Source organism: Ceratosolen solmsi, unplaced genomic scaffold, assembly GCF_000503995.2.
Source record: "Ceratosolen solmsi marchali unplaced genomic scaffold, CerSol_1.0 scaffold13, whole genome shotgun sequence".
NCBI classification, from domain to species: domain Eukaryota; kingdom Metazoa; phylum Arthropoda; class Insecta; order Hymenoptera; family Agaonidae; genus Ceratosolen; species Ceratosolen solmsi.
The window spans coordinates 10,343,276-10,359,248 of record NW_011948418.1 but is presented as its reverse complement, the minus strand read 5'-3'; the positions used below and the strand labels follow the sequence as shown (position 1 = coordinate 10,359,248).

The 15,973-nt window shown below is 32.6% G+C and overlaps 1 protein-coding gene across 1 annotated transcript in view; it reads right to left on the bottom strand.

Annotated features, from left to right (window-relative positions):
• Positions 1-460: 460 nt before the first annotated feature.
• Positions 461-15,973, bottom strand: part of LOC105360309 (uncharacterized) — a 186,574-nt gene continuing 171,061 nt past the window's right edge. Inside the window, exons 8-11 of the mRNA XM_011497187.1 lie at positions 5,958-6,323; positions 4,949-5,359; positions 1,342-1,596; positions 461-796 (exon numbers count right to left, since the gene is read on the bottom strand). Of these exons, the coding sequence (XP_011495489.1) occupies positions 705-796; positions 1,342-1,596; positions 4,949-5,359; positions 5,958-6,323 (1,124 nt within the window). The 3' untranslated portion in view covers positions 461-704. The remainder of the gene's footprint in view (positions 797-1,341; positions 1,597-4,948; positions 5,360-5,957; positions 6,324-15,973) is intronic.

Here is a 15,973-nt window from a genome sequence, read left to right as displayed (position 1 = left end):
TAAAGTATGCATGAATTGCAAACTTATTATGCGAAATTAGTAATTCGTGAAATGTCATTGATTCAGCTTTGAAAAGTTGCCGATACATTCGAAGGTATTTTAAATAGTCGTCAGACTACTTGAATCAGTACAAAATATTGTTGATTAGTAATACAAGCTTATCTATTTCAAATACCGAGTTGGTGTCGATAATCTTTCGCGATTAATTTAAACTTTCCAAATGATTCTCATTGTTATTTATTATCGTCAACTGTACATTAATGTCCTTTATTCTGTCGTCTTTGTTCACTTCAATTTAATCACCAAAGCACGTCGCATCTCGATGAAAAGTTTCAACTGTTCAATTTATTTATGCTAACGGAGCAGATAATGTTCAGTTTGGAACTCAATTAACATTTTATCGTATTATTCGGCCGTATGAAAATCTTCGATATTCACTGGTAGTGCGCGCAAGGGCGCCGCAGGCTTAATAGGATCGTCCGCGCAAATGCGTTAAAAAAATCTTCTTCTCTGCGTATGCGTATCTGCATACATGACGCATTGGCTCGCGAGATACAATTTCTCTGATTATCATCTCTCCTCACTCATCCCATCCTCACCTGACGAAGACAAGCAGAGTTGAAGAGCTCAAGCGCACCTACTCTGCTGATTGATTGCTTGTTCGAGGTATCGGGCGTTATTCTTAACGACTTTGGTATTTAGAATCACCTGAATGCGGCGAGGAACAGGATCAACGCTGACAGGATTAGGTGAATCGATTGATTTCTCAAGCTACTGGCGCCGTCCATACATTGACCTAGAAAGGCAAAGCAATATGGTATTACAGCCAATGTGATTTTCTTTCAATTCATGAAACGATTCACTTTATTAACCCATAACCGATTCTGGCCATATAAATGTAATACAAAAAGGCAATAGGAAAGTTAGAATTTTTTAAAATTTTAACAACATTTTCAAGCTAATATTATTATTAAAGGAAGTCGAGCCGTCTCCAATTCCCGGGTCATTAGTCGCCAAATTCGATATTAATCACGATAAATAGAAAAAAATCAAAGATATTATGGAATATACTTAACAAATTTCAATATTTGAGCGCTTTGTAATTAACGCTGAAAAGCGAAATGAAAAGCTTCTGACTAATAATCCCTCAAGTGACAAGTGAATTATATCGAATTATCAAATGTCATCTTAGGATTAACATTGAAAAGGCGCCGTTCGTTAATTTACAAAATGATATGAAACACGAGGCTGTGCCGCCAGCACAGCCCATGAATATTAATAATAATCCAGCTGCATAACGATTTTTTACGATAAATTATTCAAAACAGTTGATTAGCTTACCGATGCTAGTGGCGTTGAAGGCGAGGAGGGGCGGTGGCGGAGGTATACCCCTTTGACAGGCGACGGGACTGGCCGTCAGGCTGACGACCCCACCGTTCTCCCGGTACATAAAGCAGAGCCTCCGGCTGTTCCTATAGGGCTGGGCCCTCGAGCCGTCGGGGCCGTTCCAGGAAGCGGGGTTGCGTCGCGCCAGCGGCGTCGCTATCACGAACTGCGTGCCCTCGGCGTCGAACCAGCGTCCGTGACACGAGTATGCTGCGAATAAGCGAGCGGAGAATCGATATTACGTGCCATGCCAGGCTTCTCGTAGATCTTGGGGCCGCGGGCTCTATTGCGGCCCGGGCACGTAATTATTGACATTTGGGTGCGGCGATTGCGGGATGCGAATGCGAGCCCAAGCGCCATCGCCTTAGATCACGCGGACCGCGGTAAGAGGACCTTCCGCGATTGCCCTGGAGCGAGAGGATTGCTCTAGTGAGGAAGTGCACCCCAATTTTGCGAGCCGTAATTTCTGACCGTTATTACTGGCTAATCCTGTAGGTGTCAACGTTAATACGAGAGCACAATAGGATGCTAATGATGGATGCTCTCGTTAGGCTAAGCCGAGCCACGAGAGTTTTGTTTTGTTTTGTTTTTATTTTAATACATCTTTTTAAGTGAATAAGGCGTGATAAAATATAGCGTGTGCAAGACTGGATATATCAAGTGCGTAAAGAACTTTTAACGCGGAGGACGATCAAAATTCATCGTACCTAGAGTTTAATGTTTATTGCTAGAACATGAATTTATCTATAATTTATCTATTGAATTATTACGTTTACTTTTCCATTTATTTTTACAGTATGCTCATAGCGTCATGGATATATATATATATATATATATATATATATATATAAAATTAAAAATAACAAAAAAAGAAGCACGAAAAGAATGAAAAGACATATATCATCCACTGATACTAGTGTATATATTTTTTTTTTTATTTTTTTGATGGTTCTTATAATTTGTTTTGCTTCGAAGCGCAAGGCCAAAATAACAAGTAATATGTTATTAAACTTTTTTTTTTAACAATTTAATAATTGATGGTGTACGTTCATCAAGTTATGAAATTGAATGAATTGCTTATAACCTATTTTATGAAATATAACTATTACGAGATGATTATTCAGCGTCTACAATTCGCTATTATCCACTGATTCACATGGATAATAATCTTATACATGCTCCTGGTATTACGTAAAATGCTTATGTGCGAGTCTACGTAAATAAAATACAGTTATAATTATTTTATCTCGATAGAAATGTTATAAAAAATGTCTAGAGTTAGTATTATGTTGCATTTGTGAAATCCCATTACAAGTATTGAATTTTATATAAAATTTTCTAGCAAACACTGTAATATAATAATATTTTCTTTCAAACGAATGCCTTATATTACCATCGTTTCAATTTAATAATGAAATTAGATAGATTAAATGAATTTTTGAATTAAGCAAAATTTTGATTCGTTTATTATCATTATTACAAAAAGAACTTTTAATGAATTGTAATTTCTTTAATTCAATTTGGATTAATTAATTGGCATAAAAATATTTTCTAGTTAAAAATAAATTTACCAGATGTCATATCTTTGTAATTATAATTCATCAAACTAATATCTAAAATTATCGTAATGAATAATTTAATTGTCATTATTCGATAAAAAGGGTATATGTAATTGGATGAAAATTTTCCAATTAAATTTATATTACATTCTTTAGTTAATAGAACTTTGTCGTCAAAAAATATGTTTATTTTTTTTTTATTTTAACATTTCGCTTATATAAACAATTTAATATAAACAATTTAATTGTAAAGAAGCCCGTTAAAAGGACTTTTCTTTTCTTAATAATTGGCATATGCGCTTCAGCCGATAATATTCTGACGAATAGTTGAAAAATTAATTTCTTTTTTTTTTATATTGTTGGCAATCTCTGAAAGTTTAAAATTTTCGTAAGGCAAAGATTTAATAAACAAAAGCAGTGCGTAAGGCATGAGGTCGTATATATTAGCGGGCTAAGTACCAAAGTCAGTGAAGACTAGTACGTATAAAGGGAGAATGACGTCACTCTTCCAAGCTCAGTAGCACAACTTTTTAATTAATTTTCCTGCTTGTTATTACAAGAAAATTCTATTATTAATTAATTAAAAATTGATGCTAATTTTTTATTTATAATGATTGAATAAAGTAGATAATTCATCGCTTAAGAGTCCATGTATTATATACGTTGGCTTAATTTTATAATGCAATTGGAATAATTATTTTCAGACATTATAGATATAAATTTTATAAGCTTCAAGATCTATAAATAATTAAATTAAGCAATATATTAAATTCAAGATAAATTTTGATTATGAATATTAATTTTACTTTGCAATAATGAACGAATGACTTAGGCTCTATTCATTCTGGGTAATTAGTAAAAAATATTATACTCCAAGTATGAATTCTCAAGGGTTTTGAATTAATTAGATGTTCTTAATAATATAGATAAGGCACGACGATATAGGTAATAAAAACAATATATCTATAAGTAATTGAGAAAATATTGCAATATTACGTTAACTTTACGCAAGATATTAAAGTATTTCCTCGTAAGAATTTTTATTGTTTGTTATTATTATTAGAAAAGGCTTATTTAATTAGCAAGAATTTTTGATTATTCGATAAAAACATTGTTGTTTCAAATTTTTTGTAGATTTTTTGCAGATGTGTTATTTTTTATTTTTTTATTTTTTTAAAGATTACAAATGACGTTTTCACATTTTCTATACAATTATATATTTAAACGCGTAAGATGGATAATTATTGCGAATAAATACTTGATGGCTTAAATACATTAATGTCATCAATTTGGAATTACGTTCTATAAGTTCTCTAAGTTGTATCAATATTATATAAGGCACGAAAGTTTGTAAAAAATAAATTTGCAAAAATTACAATATGCCACATTATATTTAGCTCAGATATAAGAATAAGCATTATATTAAATAAATTATTTTGTTAATTTATAAACAATTACTAATAATAGGTGACTGTATTTTAATCTATTATTGCTATAATATCATAAGACTACATTTGTCTTGTAAAATTAAACACCTCGTAATTATAATGTAATATTAGGAAAAACAAGGTCATGTACAATGTTGAAGCTAATGCATAAATTAATTCAATGTTATAAGGAAGCTTTATCTATTTAGCAGACTTTCAATAAATAAAATAAACATAATCATACCTAAAACTAGACGTATCAGTTGGAGGGGCATAACTTTGCTCGTTTTGTACATTTAATGATTAAGGAGATTTCCAATTATACAAATATCTTTGACCGGATATTCATTTACTCCCTTATACTTTGTCATCATTGGTCGTGAGACTCTACGATGACAGTGTCGAGTGGCGTTCCCCTTGTCACAAAACGACCAAGTTCCCTTAATTAAACGATATTGCCATGTATCCGCCTTAGAAGATGTTTCGTCGCGTCTCGCTTTCATCGGACCGTCTCTCAGTATATCTTATTTACCTCATAAGGCGAGGAGTCCCGAATAAGAGGAGAACAGAACCCACCTGTGACGAAGTCTTCGTCAACGCAGTCGCTTTGAAACTCCATCCTATCAGCGGTCGAGCAACCCACGGTCAAAGTCGTTATGTCGGAGTTGCACCTCGGTCGTTCTTCCTCGCTCTCCTCGCGTTTCCTTCTGTGGTCCAGCTCCTCCCGTTCCTCCCTCTCCGCATCCCTTTTGAGTCTTAACAGGTCGGCATAGCTGAGAAATCTCGGGTAGACGCGCGTTTTCAGAGGTTCGGCGACCTCCTCCATGTAATCGGCGAAGTAGTTGTCCTCGGCGACCTCCTCGATATTACGATCCTGCGAGTCATCCGTGACTCTCCGAGGACCCCAGCTCCGATGCATTTGTGCAAAGTCGTCCATATCCGCTTGGAAGTCCTCCAATTTTGGTTCGCGTCTCGTTCGGTACTTTCCTGCGGGTACGTACAATCGTTTTATTTTCATTCTCTTGCTGGCTCTTGCGTCGCGCGTCATAATATCAACTATAAATTCCACATCTTGAAGAAGTTTCGATCGCGCTTTAAAATTCGAAATTTAAGAGAAATTGGCATTTTTATTATTAAATTTGGGAAAAGTTATGGAGCCGGAGCCGTAAATATCGAAAGTTGGTCGATTTCAATTTGAGACGAGATACTTGAAATTCGAATCGACGACCTCGGTATCGTACCTAGTTTAAAATTGCTATTAGCTTACCATTACCGATCGATTACGTAAACAATTAGACAAGTAACAATTAGAAAATCAACTTTCTCGTTGTTGATGTTACAATGATTCAATTTGTCGCCGATAATCAAAGGCTCACCTTACGCGACAATGCCATTCATTTCATATGTATTATTCAACCGCGATTATTATTAAAATTTTATCAGCTTCCCAGCTGGGGTGACACGTGCATTATGAAAGTAGATAATCGAACAATTAAGTTTGATTTATAAAAGCATTCGCTAAATGCCGCAGCAGAGAAGCAATTGTCGTAAGCGCACAAACAAAAGGGAAAATGTTAGTCCTTACTATCGAACAACGACTGGTTGTCGCCTCTTATCAATGGATGTCCTGTCCTTCTAGCCGACAGCTTCTTCTTCATCAGCAGCTCCTCTACCGTCTCCTCGGGATCTTGGCTATCGACCAGCTGCCGCTGTTGTTGGACGCCAGACCTCACCCTCCTCTGGGACTGCTCGTGTATGAGATACTGATTGTTGCCTCGCCGCTTCTGGATGTCGAATTCCAGCTTCCTCTCCTGGCCATGTCTCACTCTCTCGCTTTTATATCCCTTGCCGCGGGACGAGGAGGCTGGACTCTTGCTCTGGGAGTGCCCATTCAAACCGGTCACTGTGAATTTCCCGAGGTACGGGCATTGCCGGGGCTCTGGCGAACTCGCTGAAAGAATGGAATAATTACGACTTTAGCGTTTCGCTACTTCGGGTCACAAAAAAAAACGAATATTGTTTATAGTAAGCAGTAGATTATCGGACCAATGTATATATATCTATATATATATATATACATATATATACATATATATACATATATATATATACACACACACATATATATATATATATATATATATATATATATATATATATACACATATATATAGGCATAGATGAAATCCAACTTGTAAGGGATCGCGATAAGGGACAAGTACTAAAATATATCACATATTCTTGTTATTTCCGAAAAATTAGATTTAATTTCAAATTTATTGCCCCCCCCCCCCCGCTCCCAGAACAATATTAGTCTTATATTAATATCATTGATATCGAATTATTATTTTATCCGCTGCATATTATTAAACATTACTTTACATAATTGTCTTCACTTACTTTGTCGTACTTGGATAGAAATATAAATACTAATGATGCTTGGTTAAGTATTCTCAAGTGTTCGATACTTGTCAAGTTTATATAAAAATTTATATCCATTTTAAAACGTTTCTCGGTAAATATTTCATAAAAAGTAATGCCTGGAAGCACAAAAGACTAATTTACGAGCTGATAATTTTTTTCTTCATTTACCCGTGACCGTGACAATTTATAAGGATCTTAAGTTACATAATTACTTTTCAAAACCATAAAAAATGTATTAAACTAATAACACGCGATTAACTTTGGGAAAAGTTAACCAGAAATTTATAAAAGTAAATTTTCGTAGTAAATGAAAATTAAGTACGATGATATTCTTAAGCTATAAATGTGGGATACATTATTAAACTCTCATTTTAATCAAATTATAAGCTCTCTTTACTGTACCGTGCTATTCCAAATTCGTATTCTTAATACAAATATTCTAAATACGTAATTGAAAAACTCTCGCGTATTAAATATTCGTCTTTGTAATTTTCAAATGACTGTTATTTAGTTACTCATAAACAAGTACGAATCGTATAATCATCACAAAGTCATGAAATAGAAAATTTACCGAAGACTTATTACAATATACGTATAGGGAAAAAAAATGTCGAGCCCATGTACCAAACAGTTAGAATTAAAGCTCAACATTCCCTAACTTCTCGCACGACGACGTCCTATTATCTAACGACTATTGATGTTCATTAATTTTTTGTTTTTACTCCGGGAAAATTAGCCAACGTTACAGCATCTGTTTTTAGTTAGTTAAGATCCATCTCCCAGCATTAAACTGCGAGCATCGCAACAACTCCAAGATGTCACAGTAACTGTAGTTGTAGTGCACTGGAATATCGATCCTCTGCCTTGGTGTTCGCGCCTTAAATCATTGTCACATCTCCGCTTGTCAACCTTGGATTCCGCGGTTACCGCACTATTTTTGTCTTTATCCTACTCTATTTACATTTCCTCCCTTTTCATTTATCGAAATTTTTTCACCCGAGGCTCATTATTTTTAATTTTAGTCTGTGGAAACTGGACACTAGTTGGGCATTAAATTATAAAACATTTTTTTTGTTAGACTGTTAGGTTTACTTGTTCTTCTGTGAATGTATATATATATATATATATATACATATATATATATATATATTTAACTATTCTTTTATTTTTTATTTTTTATTTTTTCCTACTTTTCTTTTACAATGCACGCTTTATAATGTTGCAAGTCTGCTCCAATGAATAATGGTTCACTGAGATCAATTTTAATGTAGGTAAGTCAGAAGTAGGAGAACTAATTGACTGTGGGATATTGCAAAAACAAGGATGCTCTATGTATCTGATTAATTTTTCATATTTACCTGTAATTTACTTTACATCACACGGTAATGATACTTTGCTTATTTATTATCACATTAATTTTGCACATGTCGATCAATTTTATGTTTCCGTATATTTTACCTACGAATTTTCTGTTCAAACATTAAATTTTTAATATATTGACAAAACGATTAACCCTTGTTGATATAGTTTGATTGAAGCAATACATATATATACTGAGCAATAATATTAATTTTGGATCATATTCCAAATATAAATTGCGACAAATTTATACTATTCTATTACATAGAATTATTTTTTTATTATTTATGAGTAAATACATTATTTTACGTATAAATATCTGAATAGAAATCGATGATTTTCATTGTTCAAAATAAAATGTTAGATTGTTATTTTAACTTTTTAATTGGATTTATTGTTTTGTGAATTGATATGCTGCGTGCAAATAATAACGGTTCATTGATAAAGAATTATATTTCATTTGCAATAAAACTAAATTAACATTGAAAATGGTACCGAAAATGGAGTAGTCTTTCATAATGAATCAATATACATTGATCACACTTATATATAATATAATATAATATTATAAACTAATGAGATAATAATAACCTAATATGAACAACTATTTTCACACAGATGAATATTTAAATCCTTTAAATGTTTAAAATTATTTGATAAAATAATATTATTATTTTCCAAGCCTTTTTTGTAAGTTAAATTCTATTTTTATTTTTTATTTAAATTGATTTTATTATTATATATATATATATATATACATATATATATATATATATTTAACTATTCTTTTATTTTTTATTTTTTATTTTTTCCTACTTTTCTTTTACAATGCACGCTTTATAATGTTGCAAGTCTGCTCCAATGAATAATGGTTCACTGAGATCAATTTTAATGTAGGTAAGTCAGAAGTAGGAGAACTAATTGACTGTGGGATATTGCAAAAACAAGGATGCTCTATGTATCTGATTAATTTTTCATATTTACCTGTAATTTACTTTACATCACACGGTAATGATACTTTGCTTATTTATTATCACATTAATTTTGCACATGTCGATCAATTTTATGTTTCCGTATATTTTACCTACGAATTTTCTGTTCAAACATTAAATTTTTAATATATTGACAAAACGATTAACCCTTGTTGATATAGTTTGATTGAAGCAATACATATATATACTGAGCAATAATATTAATTTTGGATCATATTCCAAATATAAATTGCGACAAATTTATACTATTCTATTACATAGAATTATTTTTTTATTATTTATGAGTAAATACATTATTTTACGTATAAATATCTGAATAGAAATCGATGATTTTCATTGTTCAAAATAAAATGTTAGATTGTTATTTTAACTTTTTAATTGGATTTATTGTTTTGTGAATTGATATGCTGCGTGCAAATAATAACGGTTCATTGATAAAGAATTATATTTCATTTGCAATAAAACTAAATTAACATTGAAAATGGTACCGAAAATGGAGTAGTCTTTCATAATGAATCAATATACATTGATCACACTTATATATAATATAATATAATATTATAAACTAATGAGATAATAATAACCTAATATGAACAACTATTTTCACACAGATGAATATTTAAATCCTTTAAATGTTTAAAATTATTTGATAAAATAATATTATTATTTTCCAAGCCTTTTTTGTAAGTTAAATTCTATTTTTATTTTTTATTTAAATTGATTTTATTATTTATGTACTATATATATATACATATATATATATATATATATGCACATATATATGTAATACTTACTATTACTAAGATATTAGGTATAAATGTATAATTATATTGATGATATTTCATTTTTTAAAATTACAATTTAAATTAATTTGCTAAGTGGCTCTATATGGAATGACTGATTTTAATTAAGAATATTATTATTTAATTATAACAATATTATACATCGATTCCTTATTAGCTCAAAATTCTTTAAAAACATTAATCTTGTTAATTTATGTACAGGAAATAATATTTCTGACTTTTTGTTAACAAAGAGATAATTGAAATTATTATATATTTATTTGTTCGATATTAAGGGTTCGATTAATTAAACAGTTTATAATTTTAAAATAAATTTTTTTTTATATACACAGTTATATTAGAGTGAATATCAATATTTCAAAAATTTTATAAGAGTAAATAATAATAGAAGAACATTAACATAAGTTTACAACAATTTTATGATTTCTTTATTGTAATATTATTTCATTAACGTAAAAATAATGAATAGTTAAACATTTTTGTTTTTTAATAGCTGCTTCTGTTCATATAAACTAGTAAAATATGTTAAAATTATAGTCAATTTTATTAAGCGATGCTTTACTGATATAAAAATCTCGAATTTATTTGTTAAATTTATTTAACGAAGTGTGATTTGCATGAAAGTCACAGCCAACGAAATGGAACGAAATGGAAACATAATGTAGATGTCACATTTGTAAGCTTCGACTCTGGTATACACTTTTCGCTTGCCAAAATTTTTTATTTCTAATAATTTGAAAGGAATAAGAAATGTAAAATACATGTAGTCGTCGGACCTATTCGAAATCGTAGAATTGAAAAGATCACAGAGTAGAATAGATGGTAATCGACGTTAACGACAATAGGAAGATGGCGTGGTAGAAGGAAATCTATAGATACATAATTATGGAGAGATTGTAAGCAAAAATAAAAGGATAGATTGGCGAGGATTGATAAAGTTTCCATCGATCCGCGAGCATAAAAGTTTTCCGTTCGGTCCAACAAATAATTTTAACCGTTGAATCGCAGCGCATAGCGGCCCGACCAACGACGCCACCAACGCAGCATTCAGCAGCCGCTTCTGCCCCCTCCTACTCTTCTAAATCTACCTGAAACTACTTTTCTTTCCCCGTTCCTCGGAAAAGAATCTAATTATCGTATCAGGCGGATCTAGGCACGCCTGTGAACACGCGAGACTTCGAGGCGTGACGGGGCGCGTTTCTCGTAAATGGAGTGAATGAGAGCGGTGAAGGCCGAATGAAAAAGAGACGGTGATGGGGCGAGCGAATCGAGGATTGGAAGAGTTCGGGAACCGAAAATGAATGGTGAGCGGGGATTGTGGAGAGTATGGGAGGGATGAGGGGCTGGTGGTGATGTTAGTGGGGCTGGTAGGGCGATGGAAGTGGGTGGAGAAATAAAAATGGTTGCCATCGACAGCAGGGGGAAGGGGGTAGCTTGCGACTGGATGCCTATCGGCTCTCCTCCGTTCGAGAGACAATGTAACTTTTAAGGTAGAAGCCCTTTATCTTCAGCTTTTGACATTCCGTGATGCTTTTAACGCGTGGCATTCTACTCGGATTTATAAGTCACGTCAAATTTTCAAATTGCTCGAAATTTCGACAATTAGGTAGTTGAAACTCCAAGTAGAAAAAGCGCCGGCTTACTCGTCAGAATGAAAACTAAAAAGAAGCATCGAGTAAATCCCCTTTTAATTACCGCCTACATCATAATCTTTATCAAACAAATGGCTTCATATTTAATAATTATTATTATTATTATAAATTTAAAACAGCACAATATCTTTTTTTTTTTTTTTTTTTTTTTTTAATTAGAGCAATAATTCACGAGGGTCGTTAGGGCGATATTCTGTCACGCTCTAGTCACGCTCTAGTTATTAGTATATTGAGATCGATCGTCGATTATTGATTATTAATACTGCATAATCGTGCAAAATTGGCCCGTTACAATTGTAATATTGATTATTGTTATTAAGCTTGAAATAAAATAAATACACCAATCGATGTATTTCAATACATGTAATGAATTCGTCTAATCAGCGATTTTATAAAGGGACCGGTCAATTACGCACCAATTAGGCACCGGTCAAGTGTATGATTTTTGTGATTTGAAAAAATTTATTTAAATATAAATATACGATGAAGTAGTGGGTGGCGCGTAAATAAAATCGCTCGAATTTCATCTCTCGGCAGCCCTAAGAAAATCAAACTCTCATCTGGCAGGCGATCAAAATGCAAGCGGGGCGTTCCTCATCCCATATAAACTCCTAAAACCAGATTACAATTATTTCTCCTTGGTTTCTTCCTTCTCATCTCTAACTAGATAAAGTCTACGCACATGTGGAATGAGGAGAAAAATCCTTCGACCGCCCAACGAGGAGTCGAACGCGGAGCGAAGACAAGAAAGGCTCTCTTTCCCCTTTCTCGATATTTTTCCTCGTCTCGCATTCTAATTTAGCGTAGGCAGCAAAAGAAAAGGTATTAAAAAAAAAAAAAAAAGAAGAAAGAGAACGGGGAAAATGAAACAGAAGAAAGAAAAGGAAACGATAGTAGGAGGGTGCGTGGCGGGGACCGTGGAAAAATAAACACGAAAGAAATGGTAGGAACGAAAAGAATTGGTATACGGAGTTCTAAAGGAGAGGACGAGGATGATGAGAGACAGGAGGGGAAAGGAGAATGGCTGAGTGTAGAAAACATGCGTGCAGAGGGTGGGACGCAAATCAGCCCCAAGGACACAATGCAAACTGTAACGAGACAAATCCAACGAGTTGCCCAAGGGGTTGTCTCTCTGCATATATCCCTCTCCTTCCTACCTTTATGAGATTTCAGCTTCGGAATTGTATGGCCAGTCATCCTCTTCATTTTGCCTTTCTTTCCTTCGAGCTCGGTAAATCGCACAATTCTAGCTTAGCTTCGAGTTACTCTTGATTTCGCAAACGTACACTACTCTCAACACATGCAACAAGGATTTCGGTTAACGCTTAAGCTGAATATCCGCTTTCTTTTCGTAAACGCCACTGGTATTACAAATGTCATAGATAAACTTTACCTGACATACTCGCAACTCTTATAATTATAACTATTTAGCGCATTCTTTTGTCTTTACAGGTGAAATGTAATAATATAATAATTACTTTAATTATCATTAATGTTGAATGCTCCTATCAATTTCCCTCATATATCAGATGAGAATAAATCATCATTAAATATTATTAAGCTTCTTACAATAGGAATTACATAGAATTTTAGCCATAAAATTATATCCACTCTCACATACACGACAATAAATAAAATTTACAATAAAAAAGCTCAAGCTAATTAGTAATTAATTACAAGATATAAGTGAGAACGCTTGGATAATCGATAATTTATGATTGTATATTTCTTAATTAAACAATTGTAAGTAACATAAATCGTCTATTTTATATACTGTAAAAATTAATTTTTATTCCAGATAGAAATACAACGAAGTAAATAGCAAAATAAATATATTCCCAGCCCTCAGTCAATAATACTAAATTGAAGAATATTTTCTTCTCTAGGAAATATTACTTTTTTACGAATTAAAATTAATGATTTGCTATTGTAGAGATATATAAAAATTTGGAAATAGAGTGATTAACTTTGGCCAAGTGAAAATTATTACGTTTTCGTGTAAAGTTCATCGCTAATAAAAAACGGTGAATGGTGGCTCAAAAAAACTCAGTTACATTTTCCGCTAAAAAATGTGAAAACTCTGGTAAAAACACAGAGTAGTGTAAAGTGCCTTGGAACTTTCGGTCGCTATCTCACTCTCTCTCTCTCTCTCCCTCTCTCTCTCCCTCTCTCTCCCTCCCTCCTTTTCTCTTCGTCTTTCTACTCTGCCGAGACGCAAAATCGAAAAACTCACGCGCGTATAGAAAATATCGACTGCAATAAGCGAGTCGCGGAGCGGACGTAGACCACAGAAATCTCGTTATTTTTATGGTTAATTAGACGCGAGACCGTGTTGCGACCCGTCAAAGGGAGAGTGAGGTTTCGCCTCTCCTCAAGACGGCAACGGCAACAGCGGCGTCGACGATGACGACGACATCGACGACATCGACGACGACGACGACGACGACGACGACGACGACGACGACGACGACTTGATTTTTCCGGCTCATTAGGCAATTTCCGGGGTTCTAAGGGGCCGAGACTGGCGGTCTCCTGGACTCTATCGTTCTTTCTTTCCTTCCTCCCCCTCTTTTTCACGAGTATATAGCAGTCGTGATGACGAGTTCCCACATACCTCTTTCGACTTCCCCATCTATTTCCTTACTTTTGGCCGTTCCAGTCGACATACGGGATTTCTCCTTCGTTGTCTCTTATACAGTTTGTTTAACGATTGTTCTCAAGTTTTTTCCTTTTCTTTTTGTAATATTTTTTTTTTTTTTAATAGAAAAACGAAATTTGAACACTAAATCGGTTACATCGGTTACTAAGCGGTTACAATGAGAATATAACGCTCTTGTTTGGAAAATGAGATTATCCGACTGCTGAGTGATATATCTTTTGTAAATCGAACTCGAAACTTACAACCATTATTACAATTGATATGTAAATGCTAATTCTAATACAACGTATAATTAGATGATATTAATAAACGTTGAATTCTAGTGTTGGTAAATTAATTTGCAACCACAATTTTATTCCCAATTATTAGTAATTAATTCAATTGTAATATCTGAACAAGTATGCATGTATTATCCTAAGATAGAATTATCGTTTTAACATGATCAATTACGATAAATTATGCACGATAATAATCACTTGATTTTTGGAAATTTTTTGTCTCTCTTCAAATGCATTTATTAAATATGTGTAAGCCCTCAACTATATTATAAAAAAAAAAAAAATAAATTAAATTATTTAAAATTTTTCTATCAATATTTCATTAGTAGTTTAAATTTAATCATGGATAAGTATGTGTAAAATAAAGAATCTTTATTCAATTTGTTTTCTTTAAAAAAAAAATAATAATAATAATAATAAATAAGAGCTGAAATTATATTAGGTAGAAAATATATTTATTAATACAATTATGAATGATAATTTATATTGGATAATTAATAGAGATTTTTTTATACATCAACATAAAGCTATATATTTTGGACTTTAACTTTATATTAGTTCTTAAATGAAGATTTTACTAACTTTTTCTTATTGTAATTCTTAAAAAAATAAATGATGCTTATGGGAAATTACAAAAGCTTTGAAGTAAATAGTCTTCCTAGACCTTTTAAACGTCAAGCAATTATTCTTATTATTTTTTTTAAAATAACCATACTGTAGAAAAAAATCTATATCAATGTGTATTTTTCCTGCGAGAAAAATAAATTTTGTAAAACTACATTTCCCGTCACACAAGAGGATAGTTGCACTCTCTTAAGGTCCTTACTAACAAAAATTTATGTTTCCTTGAATAAAAGAAACATGTAAAGCCATAATAGTGTATAAAAAATAATGGAAAGCATTGTTCTTGTAAAATAAAGATTATAATATTTTTTATTCGATGAAGCAGCGCGTCGAGCATCGATTTTACAATTATATGATTTTGTATTAAGACTAAAGAAAATTGAATATATAATTTTAAGTTTTGTCATATTCCTGTATATATTGAAATGGAATTCAAAATTTTTTTATTTCAACATCATTTGTAAATACAACATATAGATATCATTTTTTAAATTTGTGATAAAATCATTTTGTCAACATTTTTTTGGACTCATTCTGTTTATTATCATCATTGGTATATTTTCGAGTCTCGCGAGCATTACATTTTCGAGGAATTCGAGGGATTAATGAAAGGAAAAATTGAAGAATAGAGAAATATCTTGAAAAGTATAAGGACTATCAAGAAAATAGTTTTTGGCCTAATCTTAGATCGATAAGTAAGTTTGTGTTTTGCAATCTCGCTACTTTTTTAGCTGATTAGGCACGTCCACCTTTTGAAGTTCGGCATACCCCCCCCCCCCCCCCCCCCCCCCCCCCCCCCCCCCCCCCCCC